Consider the following 24,216-nt stretch of genomic DNA (forward strand, 5'->3'; position numbering starts at 1 on the left):
AAATGGCCATTTCGAAGTTTACTAATGAAGCGCTGACATGCATATTCAGCGCTTTATTAGCATGCGGGCGGCAGCGGCGCTTCGAAATTGACGAGCCTTGCCGCCGCGCGGCGCGTCCAGACGGGGCTCCTTTTCGAAAGCACGCCACCTACTTCGAAGTCCCCTTATTCCCGTGAGCTCATGGGAATAAGGGGACTTCGAAGTAGGTGGCGTGCTTTCAAAAAGGAGCCCCGTCTGGACGTGCCGCGCGGCGGCAAGGCTCGTCAATTTCGAAGCGCCGCTGCCGCCCGCATGCTAATGAAGCGCTGAATATGCATGTCAGCGCTTCATTAGTAAACTTCGAAATGGCCATTTGCATGGCCATTTCGAAGTTTGGGGCACGTGTAGACGTAGCCCTATTAAGGCATAGCTCCATCATGGCTGTTCTTAACCACTTTTCTATCCTTCTGCCTCTGTATTTTCTCTCCCTCTGCTGCTCCCGTCTTTCCCTTGTGTTTTGCTCTCCTTTTTCCAGAGGTGGGAAAAGTACCCCCAAAAGTTACTTGAGTAAAAGTACAGCTGCTTTCACTTTTAGGTATTTGAGTACAATCTCTTCTGGATACTTGAGTACAGTCTAGATGGGATGTGTGTGTACTTTTTCTCAAATAGTTTTCCAGAGGGACACCAGTAACTTGTACTTAAGCAATAAGTACATTCTCCCCGTCCTGCCCCACAAGCATCTGCACTTTTATTCAAGTAACTTTTAAGGGTACTTTTTCTAACTCTGCTTTTTTCATAGTATTGCTCCTCCTTTTACCTTCAACTATTCATTTAAGTCAAAGCAAAACTGGACGATCATGTGGTACATAATCACCTTGTCAGTTACGGTAATGTCAGTTAATTTTGCTCACGCATGACACTTGCAATCCTTCCTGTATATTGGGTGTTGTTTTCCTGAGACCTTTGTATAATGAAGGTTTTGGTATATTTACTAATATAGAAGCTTGTTATATATGATTCCTACGTTACCTGTGGAGTGAAAGGCTCACACTGCCCCATCTATCTTTAGTGCTCTGTTGTCTTTTGGCTTATACTTATAGCGCTAGCTCATTGTAGCAGGGATTGATTTTCTGTTCTGTGTTTGCACAGCACCTAGCGTAATGAGGTCCTGGCCCCTGACTGGGGCTACAGGAACATAAATAAGGCCTAATAATGGAGGGAAGGCAGATGCCAAAGTGCATCTGTACTTATCTCCTTAGAAAATGACTGAGTTAACCCTTAGAGCACTGCCAAGGAAGCCCTACTGTAAGTACAAGTGTACTATGTGACATCTGAATCCAGGAGCAGCATTGCTCGCTGGAACTTGTAGTTTCTGCAGCAGCTCCTGTGGAAGTGACTGCATTCAGTCCCATTGTTAAAAAGTTATGATGCTGCCCTTAATGGAGGTCAGCTGTCGATGACTTTGTGGTTCCTCACAAGTTTGATCCAGAACAATCAAAGCTTCCTTTTCCATGGATAAAACGGGTCATAACCTTCATCTGTACTTCTTACTCAACATTTTTTTTCCCCTTTATCTGCTTGTAGGTTGGCATCAAAAAGGTCTTTGCTGAGGTTCTTCCCTCTCACAAGGTGGCAAAGGTTCAGGAGCTCCAGAACGAAGGGAAGAAGGTTGCTATGGTTGGAGATGGAGTTAACGATTCCCCGGCATTGGCAGGGGCAGACATTGGCATTGCTATTGGAACAGGCACAGATGTTGCCATTGAAGCTGCAGATGTCGTTCTGATTCGAGTGAGCTCAGTTGTTCAGTGGATCTTTTTCCTTGTGTCAGCCCCGAGAATTGTGCCGGAGCGGGGCCGGGAAGGACTGTCTCACTGTGCTTTTGTCTTGCAGAATGACTTACTGGATGTGGTGGCTAGTATCCACCTATCGAAGAGGACAGTAAGAAGAATACGAATAAATCTGGTCCTTGCCTTAATTTATAATCTGCTTGGAATACCTATTGCAGCAGGTAGGTGCCTGGTAGCGCTCGGTGTGCCCATGAGCTTCCAAGTCCTCCTGGCAAGTCCGACTCCAGTTTGTCAAGACAGGCAAGGGGAAATCTTTAACTGGATCAACTTGTGTTGGTGGAAGGGGACGAGCTCTTGAGCTTCACAGAGCTCTCATTCAGGTGTGGTGAAGGTACACAGAGTGTCACAGTGAAATACAAAATGGAACACGTCATTAAGCATAAAGGTTCGCACAAGTAAGACCCCTTAAATGAAGGGTTAGCTGGCAGCAAGATGCATTACAAATGTTTGTAGAGAGCCATAAAACAAGTGTCTCTGTTAAGTCCTTGGCTTTTAATCGGTTTTTAGAGTGGCCTCCTACAGCTTGTGTGAAACCCTCATAGTTAACAATCTGTCACAGCTTGTATTTAGCTTAGACACTCTGGTGACCTTCCCCAGATCCGAAGAGCTTTGTGCAGCTCAAAAGCCTGTCCCTGCCACCAACTGAAGCTGGTCCAATCAAAGTTATTAGTTCACTTGCCTGGGTCATATCTTGGGGCAAAACATAGCTACGGTAACACTGAATCCCATTGGTTGTGCAGCCTTGGGCAAATCAGACAACCCCTCCTTCCTTCTCCCTCCCCTCACCCCCCAGGGAGATAGCTACAGTCTGCCTCCCAGGGATGCGTTGCAGATTAAACCTCTTGGAAAGTAAGAAAATCCGATGCTCTGCTATGGCATTGCAGGCTGTTTTTACACATGCATAAAACAACCCTAATACAGGAATCCCTCGATTTAATGGACTAATGTGGGGGGAAGGGGTGTCTGTTAATGCCAAAAATCCGTTCTATCCGAATGGTTATACTGTATGATGATGCACTGATCTTCCCAGCCCATGGCTCTCTTGTCCTCTGCCCCTCCTGTTTTCTTCCCCTCTCCTGCCCCATTCTTTGCTTCACACCTCCCTCTCCCAGTTACACAGGAGAGGTGCTGCGTGGCGGCCTCGCTCCTGCCATCTCCTGTGGCTCCCAGCGCAGTGGCTTTTCCAGCCCCCTGGCTCTGAGCTGCCTGTCTGAGCCTCCAACTCCGCGGCTTCTGCTCAGCATCATTGCAGGCAGCAGCGGCTGGGCGCCAATGTGCTCCTCACACACAGGGCTGGGGGAGGAGACCTCCCACACCCCACCACAGCCACCCACCCCCTTATTTCTGGCCCATGTCCTGTGGATCCAGCTCTGGCAGCTCTGGTGAGTCGCCAGCATTTATTTCGGTGGGGGGGCCTGGTGGACAGGGTCCATTAAATCAAGGGTTTACTGTCCTCAGTGTGAGCCAATCTTTGAACCCGTTTTCACATATTGTACAAACACAACAAACTAAGCCCTGTGTCAGACCCCGTCCAGTGTGACTCAAGTGACTCGAAGGACAATAGGACAGGGCGGCAGTCGAAGAAAGTCATTTGTGTTTGTTTTGGATTTTTATTCTTTTCTGCCTCCAACCCAGCCACTTCTAACTGGCTGCCTTTCTTACTGATCTGGAGGCTAGTGATTCAGGTCTGGGCCCGAAGTTTTTACTTTTAAGTATTGTGTACAGTGAGAAACACGGCTAATTAGACCATTGAAAAAGTCACTTCTTTCATTTTCTGATCTCCAGAAATTCCCCATTCACACCTTTCTCCTCTGACAACCTCTTCGTCATACACTTGTTGTCATCATCTTGCCTTGATTACTGTAACTTTCTACTTTCTAGCTGCTCTGCCTCACAAAGGTCTATCCAGAGGGCTCTTGCTGAGGTAAACATTCTCTCCTAACCCTGTGCTTGTCCCCTCCTTGAGGCCCTCCACCAGATCTGTTTTTCCCATATCTGACTCCTGTTTCTTACTTGCAAAGCCCTGCGTGATCTTGCTTCCTTACTCTTTCCACTCTTTTATAGTTCTCTCAGCTTATTACTTCCTCTGTGCTTCCCCCTCAACCCAGTTACCTACTTTCTGTCATGATACTTGGAATACTCTTCCTGTTGTTCTCCATCAAGCACCTTTTCCTTCTCCAAATCCCTTCGTAAAACTTACCTCTTCAAGTCCTCTCGTTGATTGTCAGTCATCCTCTCACCTGAACTGTGGTCCAGGCCTTTCGCTGGTTGGTTCGCTTTGTTTTATTTCGATAGTTGCAGAGGGGCAAATAGCATGTCTTACCTTTGACCACCATCTCGCAGTTGAGTCCATGCGGGGACAGACCCTTGGATGTGAACAAAGTGTTTGTCTTGGATACAAGAGGGTTGACCCATCTGGATCCAAATTCAGGACTGAGAGCCTCTGTCTGAAAAAGCCCCATGTAAACTTATTTGAGAGATCCTTATTTATCGAGGTCCCCACAAGCCGTGCTGTGGGGCTGTCTCTCCGTTTAATGGTTCGACTTTCCCATTTTAAAATTAAAGGGCTGGAATAGTCTATATTTTAAGAGTCTAAATTTCTTAGTGACTTTTGTGATTTTTTTTAACATGTTCTCCTTTGTTAGGTGTGTTCATGCCTATTGGAATTGTGCTGCAGCCATGGATGGGGTCAGCAGCAATGGCAGCTTCTTCCGTGTCTGTGGTACTATCTTCCCTGCAACTAAAGTGGTGAGTTTTACATAGAGCAGTCAGTAACCCTGGACTGTTGGTTTTGTATCTCAAATGAGAGCCAGGTCTGTGGGCTGCCATAAGCTTAAAATTGTCTTTAGTGGAGGGTTATTTCATGTAATCCTTAGTGCCTCCCACCCCGCAAAAGTGAGATCATTATAACGACACTGTTGATATATCCCCACTCCAATTATTTTTCTTTAGGTTAGAGACTGAAACTTTTTGACAAGACACAGTACTGGTGCGGCTGTATTTGAGAGCCATTTAAATAACAACTGAGTTGATGACCTGTGATGGGCAGAGTGGTGAATCCCAGTTGAGCTCATGATGGCAAACCATTCCAACAGCTGTTTCTCTAAAATTCAGCATTAACTGGTGCTTTCTAAAATGAGTTACCAGTGGGTTTATCCTACTATTTGTGTTTCTGTAATCAATTAAAGTGAGCTCGAGGAAAGGGGGAAGAGGAAACAACAAAAAAGAGTGTTTATTCTCATCTAGTTGGTGCTTGATGACATGTCCTCCTGTACGTTCGTGGAAATGGTTCTATTTTTGAACTGCAACTAGGGGCCAGTATTTTTTAAAGACGCCTAGTGATTTTTGGGTCCCTCTGTTTTTTCCTTAAGACACCCATCTTTCTTAAGACACTTGTGTGGTTTCAGAAAGTGCTGAGTACCCATTTTCCAAAGCCCAGGCTCCTTTCAGGTGTCTCAGACTGACACAAGTCTTCAACAAAGGCCAACAATGGTCAAAGCGTATTTCTACCTTAGGTGGGTTCTGACTATATTTTTTAAAGGGATCTAATATGGGAAATCACTTCTGAAAGGAGCTCAATCCTGCAGATTCTTTAGCCCAGGTCCAACTTGACTCATGTGTAGTCAGCCTGAGGGGTATTCAGCTGAGTAAAGTTATGTATGTGCTCATGTGTCTGCCGATGGGGTATTTCACTGAGGACTTCCCTTTGTTTTCTATCTTATTTGCTACTACACCTTTATATACTAATACTAGAAATCAGTGTGGTGAAGTGCTGGGGAATTTTCCAAAACATATTTGGTTCTGAGCTCAAGGAGACACTAGTGCCTTATACTGTGCAGGATAATTATCTAAGGAGCCGGAAAGGCTGGGAGCTTAATTTTTTCAAAGCATCTGGGGACAGGGCCTAAAATGCTTGCCCCTCTTGGGCTCTTCTTGTCCCAGAGCATAAGTGTGCTATTAGATCCACCAAGAAAACCATGTACCACATGACCAGTACTGTGTCATTAGTGCCACTTCTGCGGTGAAAGTAGATGACAATGATTAAGGGTAAGATTTTGTCATGGGTATTTTTAGTAAAAGTCACAGGCAATAAAAAAGAATTCAGACAAGCCTGTGATCTGTGGAGGGGAGGGATCTCAGTGATTTGAACATTGGTCTGCTATACCCAGGGTTGTGAGCTCAGTCCTTGAGGGGGTCATTTAGGGATCTGGAACAAATGGATTAAAAAAAACCAACAGATTAGTGCTTGGCCTTGACAAGAGGGGAGGGGACTGGACTGGACTGGACTCAATGACCTCCCAACGTCCCTCCTAGCTCTGTGAGGTGAGTGTGACTTTTACTAAAAATATCCCTGACAGAAGAGGGAGTTGCCTGCTGACACCTGCCCATCTTGCAACTTGAGGACCCTCTACTGCCCATGGGGGTAAAGAGTTCCTGTGGTTTGGAGCTGCAGGTTCCCCCTCTGCCCACAGTGGGTCATCACCACATCTCCCACCCTTCAGGCCCCAGCCATTAAAAGCCACAGATTCCACGACCTCCATGACAAAATCATAGCGTTTCATAACAAATGTCCGACACTTTCTGACACTCTCATCAGTTTTCTGCGTAGGCTCTGAAGGCTGCTGGGTAGTCCTAAACTTTTTTGTTCCACCTTTCTAGCTACAAGAAGCCGGGAGCAGAAAGGTATGAAGCACAAGCCCAAGGCCGCATGAAGCCACTGACTCCTTCCCAAATCAGCGTTCATATTGGGATGGACGACAGGAGACGGGATTCCCCCAGGCCAACTGCCTGGGATCAGATTAGTCAAGTGTCTCTTTCTTCTCTGACTTCAGACAAGCTGCCCAGACGTGGCCGTTTTACAGAGGAAGAAGCTGGCAAGTGGTCACTGCTTGCCAATGACAGAGATGAAGAACAATACATTTAAAGGCTGCATACCATAGCTGAACATGAAGTCAATGTGATTCTTGGCCACTGGCAATGATGATCAAGAGACTCCCATAAGTATAAATGGAGACCTTAAGAACGTGTTTGCAAAGCAACTGAATTCTGATTTGTCAGGTCACACATCGTTTGCAGTAATCGAAAAAGTCTGAGGCCTCATGATGAAGTCTTCTTGCATGGCTCACCAGCCACCGTGTGAAGTTAGAGTCCACAAATTCTACACTGTGGATCAAACTGAGAATCAAAATCACAGCCTGTCCAGTCTTACTGACCCTCTTGTACTTCCCTTTTAGAGCTTTGATGAAAATATTTTTAAATTAAATCCGCCAAGTTCATTTTCTAGCTCAAAGTGAAAACTGATACACTTGACATCAAATAGTTCTATATTTGGGGAATCCTATTTTTACATAGAATCTAATCTTGTCATCTCAACATGGGGACATTCTATAGTTATGACTCTGACAACACACTTGTGTTTGATTCAAGAAAAGATATATTAATTGGGTATATTGCTGTACATAAACTTGTAAAATTCTGTTTCAAAGATTATCATTTATCTTATGGCATCGCTAATTGTGTTTTATGAATATGTTTCCATTTGCCAAACTTTCTTGCTGCTTCGAACTATTCCTCTTAGGTTTTTCAGTTTTCTCTGTGCTCTCCAGTGTCCTTTTTTCCCTTCAGAGTTCCATCCTTAGACATTTGTTATGTCTTCCGATTTTCCCCATATGGGCTGACATCCTACAAGGCACTGGGAACCTGCAGTTCTTGTTGAAATCCACGAAGTCGGAGCTCCTCTCAGTGATCAGTTCAGGATAGCTCATCATTTTGCAGAATCCTGATAACTGCTGTATTCAGCTGTTCCTGTATTGCCGAGTGGCATAAATGTGCCACTGTAAATCATGCTCAGTTATTGGTACCTTTGTGCTGTCATGTTGAGGAGATGCTTTCCAACCTGGAGTGCTTGTTCTTGGTCCTGGTGGGAGCAGAATGTTAGAGGTGACATGCTTAGTTGTTGTGCTGGTTTATGAGTTGACAGTGGTCTTCAAGGACTCTAGGGAAATTGTGAGAACACGTCAAAAGCCAAGAGTCAACAGAGAGGCAAGGTCTGGGAGGCTTTTCTGTGCAAATGGCAGCTGAGAAAGAAGTATCAGGTTAAAGTCTATCTTATAACCCCACTCAAAATCCCTCTTGAGATCATCTTTTAGAACTGAGTCATGCCTGAATACTGACCCTAGCCCGGTACAAATTACCACATTATTACAGAGCACGTCACACCAAACGTGACTTTAACTTCATCTCTGAGTTTTATCTTACACTGGAGTCAAGGGATAAAAATTGTAATTATTGTACTGGTTTTTGGGAGAGCAAAACATGGCCAAGTATTCTTGAGATTCTGGGCTGGCTAAAGAGGGTGAGGAAAAGGGCTTGAGATTATTGTACTGGTTTTTTAATAGCAGCAGATAACAGACTTGGTTTGTTGTTTTTTTTTTAAAAAGTGTAAACTGGTTAAAAATGGAAATGAGAGAGCCTGGCCACCAGGCTCTCATTTATGCTGGTATGTATCATCTTAGCAGTCTGTCATTTAATTCTATCCTGGTTTACAGCCTGGGAAGCCATTGAAATTATGTAAATGGGGCTTTACAATATTTTTAGTGCTTTCTCTTCCAGCTTGGACTAATGCAATGGCAAATCAAGGTGGAAGAGAAAAGCCTTGTCTGATGCTGCTAAGGTGTGATATTACTCGCAGTAGCTTTGTCTCCAAGTTCACCCTCCAATATTTTCCCTTAGTCAGGGCATTTGGTGGCAGGTGCTTATTGGGCTGAGTGGATGAAATCCTGGCCCTGTTGTAGAAAAGAATACATGAAGTCGGGGACAGAGGGAAGGATTTTGCCTTGGCAGAAGCTCCCAGGGCAGTGGTGAAAGCACTGGTTTGGTTTGGTTTTATTTGATGTGGTTTAAAGTCTGTTGATTTACGTACAAAGGGCCAAATCATGCTCTCACTAAAATTAATGTCCACATTACTGTTGACTCTGTGGAAAAGTGTTGTGTCCGTAATGTTGGAAATTGGTTCCAATCATCATAATCTACTCTTTGCATGTAATTATGCCCTTGTACGTATGTTTTGCTAGAAGACCCATTCATCTCTGGTGACTAAACAAATTTGCTAGGTTGTAATTGCACTGGTATGTTTTAACATTCCATTTCAAAACTGTAAAAATGTTTTGATAGTTCATAAATGAGACAAAATTTGAGATTAAACAGAAGCTATTGGGCTGCAGAATCTGCTGCTCTGATGTGCCATGAGTGGCCGAGCATAATAGGATGTAGCTTTCAAAAGCACTCACCTTTGGCCTAACTTTGCTCCTAATGCCAGACAGAATTGCTCTGCTTTTTTCCTCTCTTTTAAATCAAATTGCAAATGCACTAGTTTAAATATTTAGCTTGATCCATTACAAAACTCCTTTGGCTCAAGATGGGTTTAATATATTTAGTCTTAATGCATCTGTTACTCCGTCATAAAAGTTTACTTGAAAATGATACTGCTGTAGACTATTCTGCTGTAGACAGTTACTATATAACATGCACTGGAAACTGGTTAGAGGACTGGAAACTGGTGACAATCCCAAATTGAGCAAATGCACCGATGGGATGGAACGAGGAGTAATTTTAGGTTGTATTAAGTTTCTTTATTAATGAGCTAGAAGAAGAGAGAAACATTCTAATTACATTTGCATCATGTCCTAAACAGAGCTATTTCAAAGCTCACTGAGTACTGAGAAACAATATGATGGAGCCTAGAATAATTAGAAACAGGCAGGAAAAATTGAAGCCCTGGGTCTGATTCTTGTTCTGTGTGAGTGGAACTTATGTTGTTATGAGCCCCTGTTTAAATTCAGTGGGGCTAGATGCCAGTGCCTGGGACTAGATGCAAGATTGTCCTTGGAATTTTGGAAGTTACTTGAATTGTGAGCTTTTTGAGCAAAGAGAGTCATCATTTTTGTACTGCATCTAGCACAAGGGGATCCTGGTCTATGAAAGGCTCTCTTAGATACTACCTCTGTACCACCATTATTACGTGAGTGGGACCAAGATTTATCTTGAGGAAAAATGCAAAGTAATACATGAGAGGAAAAGTGACTAGGGCCCAACCATTCAATGAGTTGTCAAGTTCTTTCTTAGATTTTTCCTGCCTTTGGGGAATCTTGTATTGGAAGTACTAAGGCAAACCTGGAAGGCAACATGGCCTACCGGATAGAGCACTAGAGTGGGACTCAGGCAACTTGGTTTCTACTCATGGCTTGTTCCCTGGCCTACTGGATGACCTTGGACAAGTCCCTTCATTCTATGCCTCAGTTTTTCCATCTGGAAAATGAGATTATGGTGCTCATCTCCTTTGTATAGCACTGAGCTCTACTGGTGGAAAGCACTGTATCGGAGCTAGTAGTTATTTTATGTATTGTTTTTAATTTTAAAAATTTGCATGTTTTAAGGGCCCCAAGAACCTGGAAGGGGCATTTTTGTTATAGTATAAAAAATAAAATAAATGAATTAAAACACAGTTTGTTGTGAGATTTTACACAACTATTTCCCTATGTATGATGGCTTCATATTTGTCTGAAACATTTTTGTCACAATGAGAAGGATTTGAAGAGTAGTTTGGATAATTTTGATATTCCTGTTCCCACCTTTTAGTCAATTTAGGCAGAAACTGGATTTGAATTGTACCCAAACTAGCTTTCACCTTCTTTATGACTGAGTATTCTTACCAGGAATATACTTCCTTTGACACATTTGTGTGAAGAAAACAATGAGTAGGTGGTAAAATTATACAAGGGAATAGAAGAATGTTACCTCAGCTAATACTGAAACGCCAGATTTAATTTCCTCTTCTAAGAGCAAGAGACTTATTTCTTATTGGGAAATCATATGAGGGGGCAATGAAAACAAGAAGTGGCGAGGGGCAAATATCCCGCCTTTATTTGTGGATCAGTCAAGAACAAATACAGCAGGGGACACACAAATTTCTGTCTTTGTGTCCTGCTTGGATAAACTAGTGCTGCTGGGGAAGTAGATAATGATGATACACAGAGTCTCAGTGCAGGCAACCATGCCAGCCTGGCATTTAGTTTCTTCACTGGAGATTACATATAATATCTATGACGATAACTGGAGAAGTCTTCCTTGGTTGATGCACAAACAGGAAAAAAGAGATGAAAGATCAGATATAAGCCTTTTCGTAACTGGGGTCTGGTCTACAATAGGAGGAAAAACCAGTTTTAGACACACAAATCCAGCTACAAAAATTGCATAGCTGGAATAGACATCTAAAATTGATTTTTGCCATCATCCACACAACAGGAGGTCGACAGAAGAAACTCTCTCAGGTCAACTTCCCTTACTCCTTGCAACTCCCAGGAGTACAGTGGCTGACAGTGGTGCCACGACAGTTTGATTTAGCACGTTCCCCACTAGGTGAAGTATTTCAAACCCAGGAAGATTGATCACCAGCACATCAGTCTTCCCATAAGTGTGGGCATACCCTGGGATTCATTGTCCCTGGCATAGAGAAGCAAATCTGCCAAGAGAAATTTGAGCTCTCTTGTACCACCACTTAGGTCCATCATTTTCTAGGTAATGATTTGAGGAAGAAAAGGCCTGATAGCTACTCTGTTACCTAGCATAACCACCAGATGTCAGTACAGGTAAAAACACAAACTCCACAAGGGACTGGCGGGTTAATTCTTTAATTTTTGAAGCATCTGATGCCCCCAAACATTTTAATGAGTGCTGGAGAGGTAGAAATGCAGTGAGCAGTTTCTATCAAATAACAGAGACTGTCTAAAGGGGGAGGTTGACTTGCCACTAAGCCTTGTATAGTCTTTGTTCAGATCCTCTTTGTTCACCTTCAGCTACGAATTGCTTGTTTGGCATAGTTGACAGTCAAATGTATCCTGAGCTCCATGTATGCTGCTTATTGAAATTGTCGTTACATTTTCTTGACAGCTGAAATTTGAAAAAGAAAAACACAAGTGTAGGAAGACTTTAAATGTGTGGAAGTGAATAGCATTGTACACTTACACTTCTCAGCTTGCATGTTAGTTTTAAATTCACTTTTTGTATGAAACCTAATGATTTTCAGCAGCGTTATTAGACTAGTCGAATGGAGGGTGAGCAGGGGGAAGCTGTAGTTCTGATGTATTTTGATTTTTAGTAAGGGCTTTGACATGTTTAGCTTTAAAAATATTCCCAAGTTTTATAGCTGGAGTCAATGTACCTTAATTTGGGCTTCCATGCCTACTCCATTAAGGGAGGTCAATGGGAACCTGCATTCCTGTTGACTTCCCTTATGCCTTTACAGGGAGCCAGAGTACTATAGTTGCTGGGGGCACCCTGTAAGTTCTATTTGACACCTTCCCACTAGGCTCTAAATCAAACTTCAGAAGATCAACTGTGACAGGGTTGAGCTTCCCTGCACTGAAGACATCCCCTAAGATAACTGCCTCAGCCTCTACAGCAAACAAGTGTAGTGATGTGAGGGGCGCTTTGACGGCTGGTTTGATAAAATCTAACAATAGACTATACCACCAGTTTGGTTGTGCCTATTACTCAGTTCTCAGACCTGACACTGGCACACACAGTTGGAAGCCACTGTGAACCTGGGAGCTTATATGTGTACATTTTCAAGGCAAACAAAAACCAAAGCTCAGATGCACCATAGCCATCAAGTTATGCACTGTACCCCTCTACTGTACCTGTTTCCTCTCGTTTGTCATGCTCATGTGTTGCAACCTGTTCTTTAATTTGATTGTAAGCTCCTCAAGTCAACGGTTGTTTCTTCCTGTGTTAATACAGCACCCAGCACAATGAGTTCTGGCCCATTTCATTCCAAATACTAACGGCAGTGAATTTTCTGATAAGTTTGTGGGATAAGAAATTTCAGCCAGACTATATCGGTTTATTATGCTTAATCTGCTTCATGTATCTTCCTCTTTGGCTTTATTCAGTATAGTGCACTGATGCATTAAAATCTTGACACGGGTTTTTTAGCAAAATTTAACTGACAGCTAACACTAGTAACTTTTTTTAAACCTCCTCTTGTGTAGCATTTTCAAAACTTCTCAATGGAATGGAGAGACTTAAATGATCTGTAGCCATTTTTTTCATTCTTACAGAAAGCTACGAATATTCCTTTCACCAAAAGCATGCAAATTGTGAAGCAAATTCATAATTTGCCCTCCCTGTTATAAATATTTATCACTTTCCAGGGTGCACAGTGTGACATTAGGCTTCAATGCAGACAGCAGTTTAGCAAAAACATAGGCTGGCCATAGCAAATATAGTCTTGTTTATTAGACACACAAAGCCAGATCCATGGAAGTTGAAATATCTTGCACGATCTGGGTCAGACTGCCTCACACACTATTTGAACAACTAACAACGGTGCTCTTGGTCATCACTGGATTGATCCTAAAACCCCTAGAATTGAAAGCATCTTGACCCTCCACATCTTAAATGTCCCAGTTTAAGAAAGTAATTGAGCATGTGCTCAACTTTAAGCACAGTGTTTTTGTCTCAGAAGGCACTTACAACTCAACCTGAAGTCAATAGAACTATTCGCACGCTTAATGCAGCCACGTGTTTAAGTATCTTGGTGAAATGGGGCCTACATCTTCAAGCACCTATTGAAGTATGGGACATGCTGAAGTGCTTTTTGTAAAAAGGGCTATAATCAGTTCTCATGGAAATCAGTGGAACTACTCAACAATGTACTTAGTTACACATATGCTAAGCACATCATCTAAGTCAATGAGCTGGAAATTGTAACAGACTTGAATCTTCTTTGGACCAGGCCCGGGGTTGGGGATGGGTGAAACAAACTACTCAGTCATAAAGTAATGCATTGGGCAGGGTTTGCAGGGTCTGGCCCATACTGCCTGACCAAACAAACCTTTGCCCAGTGGAGTTCCTAATGTGTGTAGAATTACACCAAGGGCTTGATCTAAGGTTCACTGCAGTCGATGGGAATCTGGACACTAATTTCAATGCACTTTGGCTCCTGGTTTTAGAGAGGACAGAGTTACAGGATCAAGCACTGAATTTTGAAGGTGAGTCCCATTTTCTTGTTTTTTTTTTAAAAAAAAGCAGCTCTTTCAAGGGTTTAATGTTATTGTAAGATACCTCTGCAATGCAGCTGCAAATCTGAAAGGCTGGATGGGGGAAGGGCGAGAGGATGAAGGAGAGACCCACTCACCAGGAAACAGCTCATTAAATATATACTGTCACTGATTCATAAGAGAGCATTGAGACAATATAATTACTGTAATTACGTACGATACATACTGCACAATTGCCATTTGTGTTGCTTTTTCTCTCACTTTGTATGACAGTGGAATTAAAAATAATGTAACTGCCAAATTTAAGCAAACTGCAAGTAAAGGTAAATTTCTTTCATGCCTTTGTTTTGTTTTGTGTGAAGTAAATGTAGCTCATTTGGGCACAGCATTATGAGGACAAGGGAAAAGTTTGGGAGGTTTGATAATACTCTGTTTGCTTTTAAGTGCCCCAGGGCACATGTACTATGTTAAGTTCCTTTCAGCAGTAAAGATGAACTGGCTAGCCAAGGGCTCATTTTAGTGAATGCACAACATGCCTCAGGTGGCATGATGTGACCAGGTTTCATTACTGAGGCCATGTCTGCATTACCCAGAAGATTGACCTGTTCAGGGTCAATCTTCCAGGGTTTGATTTTTGTGTGCCTGGTGGAGACCCGCAATATTGACCTATCAGGGGTCAGCAGTCAACCCCTGTACTCTTTGCTATCAGGATAAGGAAGGGAGGTTGAGAGGAGAAACTCTCTCATCGACTTTCCTGAATGAGGAAGGCCAGGTAAGTCGATTGCAGGTAAGTTGATTCTAGCTGTGCAATTGCCATAACTAGAACTGTGTATCTGCAATGACTTACCAGTCTAGCGTAGCCCATGCCTGAATTTGGTTTGCTGGTTGGATCATTAGTTTCCTTGGCTGGACCAGGTACTGATGGCGAGTGCAATGCAAACGCTGATCCACGTTCCCTTCTCACTCCTGCCAATCACGCTGAAAGTAACTTACAAAACACATCCATTACACTTAATTCTGCGAGCCTTCAATAAGTTATCAATGGTTATGGTACCAATGCTGGGTGCTAACACAAAAAAGAAACGGAAGCCTTGAGAAAGGAATTAGAGAGCATGTGTTTCACATGTGGGAGCATAGAGCTTGCTAAGCTGCTTGATATTCTTCACAGCAAAGATGCATTAGACACATTTTGCTTAAAGTGGGTGTCTATATGGTTCACAATGCAACTACATCTGAATAGTAAGTTCACTTTGGGCAAGTCATCACTAGAACTTAGAAGTAGTAGTAGAGACAGTGCAACAAAGAGCAACAAAAATGATCAGGAAGCTAAAAAGATTCAAGCACCCAAGACAAGCTGTATAGATGGTTAAAGAAGAACAAAGGGTTGTGTGTATATGTGGGAAGACTGTAAATTCTGAAGGAGGGAAGAGAAATAGCACTGCACATGAGAGAATTGCTCGGAGTAATTGGAGGAAATTAAGGAAAATTCAGGTGGAATATCAGGAAAAACTATGAGGTTTATTTTAAGACTTTCTTAGGATTCATCAATGTGGTAACTGAGCACCTCACACAACTTCATGAATTTATTCTCACAATAGCCCCATCTTAAGTGTAGTATTATCCCCATTTTACAGATGGGAAGATTAACCCTGGTGTAGATTTAAAAGTGTACAGGTATCACTACATTGGTTAATGGGGTAATTTTTTATCAGCATAGATATACCTGTAAAAGCTGAACTGGTACTTTGTGTCTCAGAATTGTGACATTTTTGTGTAAGCTTTACCAGTAGAAGCACTTTTATATAAATATAGCAGCACGCTCACTAGGGCAGTAGTTTTGTGTTAGCTACACCAGGATAGCTAAAGCAGACCAGCATTTTATCTAGACGAGCTCTACCATTCTTGGCCAAAGTCACAGAGGGAGTGTGTGGGCTGGGAACTGACCCAGATCTCCTGGTTCCCAGTTGACTGGCCTTTCTCTTCCAGGGGTGTTAAGTTGTGGACTGATCGCTGAAGGGAAAAGCCCCTTCACTGTGATTTGTAAAACCAGAATGGATAAAGGCCAAGGCATTTGAAAATCTCTGTGTTATCACTCTTAGGAGTGACAGCCTCTTGACAACCACAAACCTCGCCTCACGCACAGCACCCTATTGGTGTTTTCAGCCTGAGGGAATATAGCCTACAGGAGATGACTGGTGGTGATGTTTGGGGCATAAGAAGTTAAAGTGAGGCTGATGCCAAAGCATTGCCTTGGTTTTCCTCCTTTAAAGATGTGTTTTATGGTTAAAGTAACAAAAGCACAACACTGCTTGGTGGAGCTGTCCTTATAGTTAATGCTGTAATGGTTTATTGCACCACTTGTTGTAAAACCTTAAATCCAAGGATCTAGGTGCTTTACAGAGAAATCCTAATGAATCAAGCCTCACAGTGCTGCTGAGGCACAGGTCCATCCTGGTCTATGCTGGAATATTCAATATAAGTACCCTGCTCAGGGGCGTGAATTATCCACACCTCCGAGTGATATAGTTAGAACAATCTAAGCACCGGAGCAGTCAGCGCTGTGTCAGCAGGAGCACTGCTCCCATCCACATAGCTGCTGCCTCTCGCAGAGGTAGCTTAATCTGGGTGAGAGAAGTTCCCTTCCATTGTTTTAGGGCATCTTAATTAAAATGCAGCCATAGCTGGCTTGTGCCCCATGATCCTGGAGGGGAAGGGCGGCCCTGTAAAAGGCAGGACAGGTGATGGCCCCATATGTCTCCTTTGGGAGGAACTTCCAGCCCCACCACCTGGGGTCAGGGCAGCCAATCCTGACAGCTCGTGCTGTGTGTAGGGGGGGGTGGGGGTGTGAGCAGGGGGTGGCAGCTGAGGCCAGCCCTAGACCGAGCTGAGCAGAGGCCAGGACAGCTGCTCTCAGTATCATTCCTAGCAACCACCCACTCTGCGCCCGGCCAGCTGACTGCCCCATTCTCCCTGCCCCACCAGAATGATCTGTGGTGAACACAGTGGCTCCAGCCTTCTCCCACTCTGCCTCTCCCGCCCCTCCTGCCATGTTCTGACTGTCCCTGGCAGGAGACAGTCACCCCTCACGTGGTTGAAGATGGCTGCTCTGTGAAGCACAGCTGCTGTCTGGGAGAGCCAAGGTGGGGAAGCTGCAGCTTCTGTTCCTTGTCTGAGTCCAGCTGTTGAGGGTAGCATCCAAGTGAGCTGGAAACGTGCTGTGGGGCAGAAGCTGCCACCTCTCCAGCTGAGTGTGAGCAGGCAGCTGCTGCGCTGCCCAGAGCAGTTGACCCGGTGCAGCCAGCATGAGTAGCAGCAGCTGGTCCCATCCCCCTGGGCCTAGCTACCAGGGGCAGGGATTGAGCATGGTCATGCAAAGTGAGAGAAGAACAGAGTCCTCCCTCCCTCTCAGCAGGTCAAGCAGAAATCTTGACCCCTGTATGCCCCACCCCCCACCTCTCACCCATGAGTGTTATAGTGGTGCAGCTGCATTGGTGCAACTGCACAGATGTGGGCTTTTTGTGTGTAGATGTCTCTGAAGTATCAGTGTATTAGTCCCATTTCACAAAGTGTTAAACTGAGAGTCAAACCTGTGTCACTGTCATCCTATATGCTGAATACTAGGTATCTTTGCTCCCTACGTTGCTTGATTTCATTTTAAAATTCACGCCAAATTTCATCTGAAATTCCATCATCGCCCTTTTCTTTTGACTTTAAAAAAAGAAGCAAACTGGAAATTAGTTTCTAATTCAGCTGCATGGAATTGTTGTACTTCTCCCAAACAGGCAAAGCTGGAGCTGACAGATGAGCAGAAATGACCACAAGGTGACTGATGAGACAAAAGCGGGTGAGATATCTGTGATAGGACCAACTCCTGACTGGTGAGAAGGACAAATTTTTGAGCTTACACAGGATTTTTTTTGTGGGGTCTGGGAAAGGTAGTATGGTGCTCATAGAGTGCCAAAGCTCAAAGCAAGGTTGAACAGATAGTTTAGCATAATAGTTAGCGCATGTTCTAAGGGAAAGAAATAGTTCTGTAGCACCTTAAGAATTAGCAATTGTATCTATTAAGTAATGACCTTTCGTGGGTAAGAGTCACTTCATCAGATTTGGAGCAAAAATAGGGATCCAGGTTGTATGTAGCGTGGGAAGGGGAGGAAGAAGAAGGGAAAAAAAGAGGGTGGGGGGTAGTCAGTTGTCATTAACAGGACCAGTGGAAGAAGTAATTTAAATGGGATGGATTTCATTCCTGCAAATATCAAAGGTGTGGGGAAATTGCCCTTGTAATGCATAAGGTAATTGAGATCTCTGTTCAACCCCAAGTCAAATGTGTCAAACTTGCAAGTGAATTCCAATTCAGCTGTCTCCCTTTGCAATCTAGTGGTAAAATCCTTTCATAAGAGGATGGCCATTTTAAGGTGCATTATTCTGTGCTCTGGGAGGGTAAAGAATTTCTCTATCTGTTTATGTGTATTTCAATTCTAAGAGACCATACCAGATAAAGTGGCCCATCAACACCACTCAGTCCTAGGGCAGAAAGAAAGGGGGCAGGGGCAGGCAGCTGAGGGAGTTGTTATAAGCTTTGTCTATGTTTAAAAGTTTAAAGAGCAGTGCTTTCATGTGTCAGAGTGGCCACCCTGGCAGGAGTGCTAGGAGCATTCCCAGCACTCTAGTTGAACCAACTCTACCAGGGGAGTAGCTATCTGCACTGGGAATGCAGCTCCAAGTGCTGTAGCTCAGATAATACTGGTGTTTTACAGCACTGTAACTTGTTGCGCTTGGGGGAGTTAGGGGCGTGTTTTTTTCACACCCCTGAGCCAGAAAGTTGCAGCACAGTAAAGTGGCAGTGTAGACTAAGCCATAAATCCCAGTCTGTTCAGTCCACGGTTTTTGGTGTCTAGCGAAGTTTATTAAATTAAGCACCCAGGATGTGGAGTTTTGCAAAAGTTGTGCAGTTTCCTTTTGAGAATGAGGCTGGAGAGGTCACCTATAGACTTTGTGAAAAGTGTCCGCCCACAGTGATGTGGTGTTTGTTCATTTAGTCATTTTCCTGGGTAAGTTCACTCAAGAGGGTGTGATTGTCTGGTTTCATCTACCTATTATTGCGGCATTCAGTGCTCTGATGAGGTCACTGGCCACTCCACCTTGAATGGTCCCTTGAAATGCGTGTGAATTACTTCTGCTATGCAGTCTGTCCCCTTTCATCTGTAATGTTGCTGTGACCATCTGAGTACGTTTCCCAGACACGAAGAGCAGCTGTGTGCAAGCTCCAAAGCCTGCCTTTCTCACCATCCAACGCCGGCTCACTGCCTCATCCGCCTCGTCTAATACCAGAAGTGACCGGTGTGGGGACTCCAGAGGGGGCACTGGCTATATGTCCCTGCTTTTCCCCCTGCTCACTCATGCTCTTCCCTGTCACTCATGCTCCTCCCACTCCTGCCCCTGTTCCACCCATACCCCACCCCTTCCCTGCCTATGCTCCTCCCCCTCCTGCCCCTTCCCTGCCTTCCTCCTCCTGTGGAGGGCCATACCATTTTCAGTGAGTGTGGGGCAGTTCCCCCACACTCCCACCCTGGAGTGGCATAGCCTGAGAGTAGTGCAAGCTGAGAAGCTTGCACTGCTCTCTGGCCACACCTCTCCTGGGTAGAGAGGCGGAATTGTTCCTACACTCATCAGAAGTGGTGCAGTGCTGACAATGATTGCAGGGGGCGGGGTCCTGACAGTGGAGGGTGCATGTGGCCCTGTGTGTAAACCCTGCCCCCACACACACACTGCCTATGGCTAATACCCTGGGACCACATGCAATATTATTATAAACTATTCACAAAGGTCTTTTCCTTTTTCTCCCCTTCCCCGATCACCCTTACAACCTTTTTAGCCACATATTTTGTGGGGTGTGCTGCAAAAGTGGCACTGCAAGAAACACTGGATTTTGAACCCAAACAACAATGAAAGGAGCAGGTTGAAAGGTCTTCCAAGGGGCTTGTGCTGCATCCACATTGCAGTCGCCCATCTGCTTCATTACTAAGTACTGTGCTTCATGGACTCATCACAGCTCATCTTATTTCTTCATTAATTAAAAACACATGATATTTTTAAAAGGGCAACAGTACGACATAATGACAACACGATTAGGACTATAATTATATAAGCAGCATAAATGGTCTATTGCAGAGATTATTCTTAGGGTTAGTTATTTATCGGTAAATGCTAGTAAACATTGATTTTCCCATATGCACATAAGCCAGTGAAAAATATGTCCCTCGATAATAACAGAAATTTACAGCCAGACTGAAAACATACTGCTTGAGAACTTATTAGCGTTTGCTTTAAGGGTATTAATGTAATACAGCTACATGTTGGTGTGGTGATGACCCCTTTCATAACTTTGTGAAACAGTGAAATTGGTACTCAGTACGAATTGAAAAAGCAAGCATCAAAATAATTATCCATCAACATGCTGAAAACCTGTCTCCTGCCAGGCCTAGTTATTATTAACAATGCACATCGCATTGCGGGCACACGCAGCGCTTTACGAAAGGTAAATTGAGCTACACAAAGACAAGACTCTCTGCCCCACAGACCAGATCAACAAGAGGCAAAAGGGGCTAACATGCAGCGAGTGGCATGGGAGCTTGTCCTGTCATGAGCTGGCTGGGAAGTACGCTGTCACATGACACATGTCTTCTGTTCCATTAGACCACATTGTTTTAAACAAAATGGAGTTATGGAGCCTTGAGGCCCCTCATGCCTGGGGCCCAGGGCAGCTGCACTTTTTTGCCCTTATGATACCCGCCGCTGGAGAGAGGGAGCTAGGCATGACCTGTAGGTTTATAGCTTCCTTTGCAGGTTGTTACTTAAAGCACATATTAAAACCAATCAATAGTTATGAAATATTTTCATGTTCTGTTCGGCAAGGCAAGTGATAAATGAGTGAGTTACTCACCTGTATTTACCAGGTGTCCTTGCAGCAAAATCCTGGATAAATTCAGGTTCTGTCACAACAGCCGCATTCTCCCAGTGGATGGTGTAGTGTCAGTTATTTTATCCTGAATGTGTTTTGTTTTGTTGTTAATTCATGTAAACTTGAAAATAAATAATACTCCTAGAACTTCCACAAATAGTCTGGGACTGTACTGAGGTTTCTATCATTATTTTTCTGTGTGAGATTAAAGCACATATTTTCTATAGCTTCGTCTACCTGAGAAAGTCATACCCAGTTTAACTGAGGTATTTTATACTGATTTATTTTAAAAAATGCAAAAGGCCATGTGGAACCTTGTTATTTCAGTTTGTACGACGCTTATTTAGTTTAATTTAATCGGTTAGGAATGAACTGTAAAAGCTATGCTAAACTGCAAAAAAAACAGAACCAAAGTAAAGGCACTCTCATGCTGAAATAAGAGTGTGTCATGCAGCCTTCTGAAGCAGTTTAACTAAACTGGTATACAAAACAACTTATTTAAACTCTTGCAACATTCTCAACTAAGGTTTGATTTTAAAGTGATTTAATTAAACAATGCAAAAGGCTATGTGGAATGCTCTTATTTCATTTTAAGAAGTTTTTCATTTGAAGAAGCTTAAATGAAAAAGTTTTAATTTTAAGAAGCTCTAATTGATTCCTAATTGATTTAAACTAAAATAAACCTGGTTCAAATTAAGTTAAAAATCACACCTTTGTTAAACTGGAGCAGCTTTCTCATGGGAAGGCCAGTGCTGCTGGGCCTAGCTATATTCCAGATTTCTACCAGATTGCTGAGCTGGTTGAATTAAATTAAATTGAAATGTTTCATAAGAACATATCTATTTCATCAAAGTGTGATGGGAAATTATTGAAGCATTTCATTTGGTAAGGTGGAAATATTTTGGTTTGACCTTTGTTAGGCTATGCTATAATAGTCTAAACATCATCATAAAGACATCACTAAATCTATTTCACGGTGAGAAAATCACCCACAAGCCCCCACAGTTGGCATAGCAAATACAGCAATCCGGGATAATTGCCATCTAGTATTTTCACAGAATGCATTAAGACAAACATGGTTGTGATGTGTGGTCGAATATTGACAGGGCTCACATACAGTGGTAGTAGAAAACCGCTACTATGCAGATATACCAACATATGTTAACAGGTCAATCCTCCAACATGGGGAAAAATGGGGTTCTCCTTCAGTATGAGAAAAACAATTTGGACTTGAGTGAAGATGTGAATTCATCTTGTTTTAAGCATGCCCCCAACCTCGTGAAAGCACTTATTTGTATATGTCCAAATATTATTGATAGTGTCCCCAGTTTTAGCAATGTTTGCGACAGAATTCAAACATGGCAGGTTCCCACGTACTCTACACAATTGACCCATGTTTTATCTATGACAGGGGACAGTCATGTTACAACTGGATCTCTGACACAATTTAACTGCCAGACTTAAAATATTTCTTTCCTTGAAGTTCCCATGTAAGGACTTCTATTTAGACCCTCCTTGTGCAAATTAATGGTTAATACAGCTACAAATATTCATGATAATGAGAACCTGACCTTCAAACTGATACTTTGGAAGCACTTTGGGATGCAGGAGGGTGAACAATTTGTGCAGTCCTTTCTAGTTTATAAAGTTAGTGAATAAGACCAGAAACACATGGTACTTTGATCAGTTGCACTAGATTTTCATTTGCGGAAGAATTTTGCAGCAGCTGAAGTCTGGCTCCATTATTAAATACAAAGCTGGTTCAATACAGTGAAATTTAAATAGAGCAACACATAGTCCTTTAAACATGACAACAGAAATTTACAGTTTAATAAGGCAGGTTTGTTTCTAGGGGTCCTTTGAGACCTTGGCTGAAATATTTAAAAGATGCAATTTCTTCCACTTAGCTTTGCTGTTTTTCTGCTGGCCGGCTCAGCTGACAAGCCTGTATCCAGGTGCTTTCACTGTGATGATGAGTATTTATTAACACTCAGATTCTATAGTGATGCACATGATAAAAGTGATAGATGGGTCACATAGATTTTAATTGTTAACATTTTCTTACAATCTATAGAAAAAGTGGGTCACTATTTTTTGCCAAATAGCTAAATGATTGCCTCCAAAGTGCATAACCTGATACTGAATCATGGGAATTTAGCACGTCAGGGTCTAGTCTCCTGAATAAGTCTCCTGATATTGCTGAGAACATCAAGGATTTCACTGAGACACTAAGGATAATAACTAGCAGTTTTAATCTTAAAACCCCTCATCCTATTCTATCTTAGCAGATAATAAAGGCCAACTTAGCATCTAAATATGAGATATTGAACAAATTAGCTTATTTGGATTGAATGGAAAGACCATGATTCAGTAGAACATTTCTCATAGTTGACATACTGCAGCTGATTGTCTTGGTATGACAGCTCTCAATGTAGGTGTTGACGGTGATGCTGAATGGTTAAATGATCAACACTGGAGCTGGAAAGCAGAAGTTGTTATAGCACATCTTGCGGGAAGATCTCAGCTAAACAAACTGTTCCCATAGAGCAACTCCGATGGAAGTTGAGTTTCACTGAGCTTTCCTGTGGTTCTGAACAAATTACACAAGTGATCCTTTGCTTATTAGGGTTTTCAACAGCATACTTCCAACATGCTAAACAGTGGGTGGGAGTTCTTTGTTCTTTCAGACATAGGCTAAAGAATTTCTATATCCTTTTTATAGTTACACATGATAACCTGGGCAATTTTACTCCTGCACTGAATCTGCATAAAAAAAATGGAAAGGATGATCTGGACCACAGTTAATGGAGAGTAATGTCATTAGCACAAGGACATTTCCAAACGTGTCAGTGGCCCAAAATAATCTGCAATAGCTTGAGGCATGTAAGAGCACTGGGTATTGTTAATTTCTTTCATCCCTACTCATTGTATCACAGATCAGGGAGTACTCTGTCTTCCTACTGGGAAAAAAAGGCAGAAAAAATAATCATGGAACAGCAGAATTACTGCAAACGCCTACCATATTCTAATAATACACATCACTGACAATATAGACTTTATCATGAATTTTCTGTGTCCTGGAGGTTGTGAATTAATAATTTCCCATTCTAGCACTAAATTCAGGAGTTCAGTTGCTTCCCATGCCAGTAAAATACTGTATGTATTTGTGACACTTATTATGCATTTGGTGCTCAGTATGAAATAAGAATGTTGTATTGCAAGCTAGTCGAAAGCTTTTTGGTACATTAAATAGGACCATATTCCAGTGCTCCATCCTGAGTCAAAACCAGAGTGCTTTTAAAAGCAAGAATTGCTGAGGAAAGGCTGAAGTTTAATGAATTTTCAAATGACCATTTTTTTCCAGGAAATT

At 42.9% G+C, this 24,216-nt stretch overlaps 1 protein-coding gene across 2 annotated transcripts in view; it reads left to right on the forward strand.

Annotated features, from left to right (window-relative positions):
- Nucleotides 1–10,271, forward strand: part of ATP7B (ATPase copper transporting beta) — a 40,037-nt gene extending 29,766 nt beyond the window's left edge. For both annotated transcript variants that reach the window (XM_074982617.1, XM_074982610.1), the window contains 4 exons: nt 1,564–1,767; nt 1,870–1,987; nt 4,472–4,574; nt 6,486–10,271. In XM_074982617.1, the coding sequence (XP_074838718.1) occupies nt 1,564–1,767; nt 1,870–1,987; nt 4,472–4,574; nt 6,486–6,750 (690 nt within the window). In that variant the 3' untranslated portion in view covers nt 6,751–10,271. The remainder of the gene's footprint in view (nt 1–1,563; nt 1,768–1,869; nt 1,988–4,471; nt 4,575–6,485) is intronic.
- The last annotated feature ends 13,945 nt before the right edge of the window (nt 10,272–24,216 follow it).

Source organism: Carettochelys insculpta, chromosome 1 (assembly GCF_033958435.1).
Source record: "Carettochelys insculpta isolate YL-2023 chromosome 1, ASM3395843v1, whole genome shotgun sequence".
NCBI lineage: Eukaryota > Metazoa > Chordata > Testudines > Carettochelyidae > Carettochelys > Carettochelys insculpta.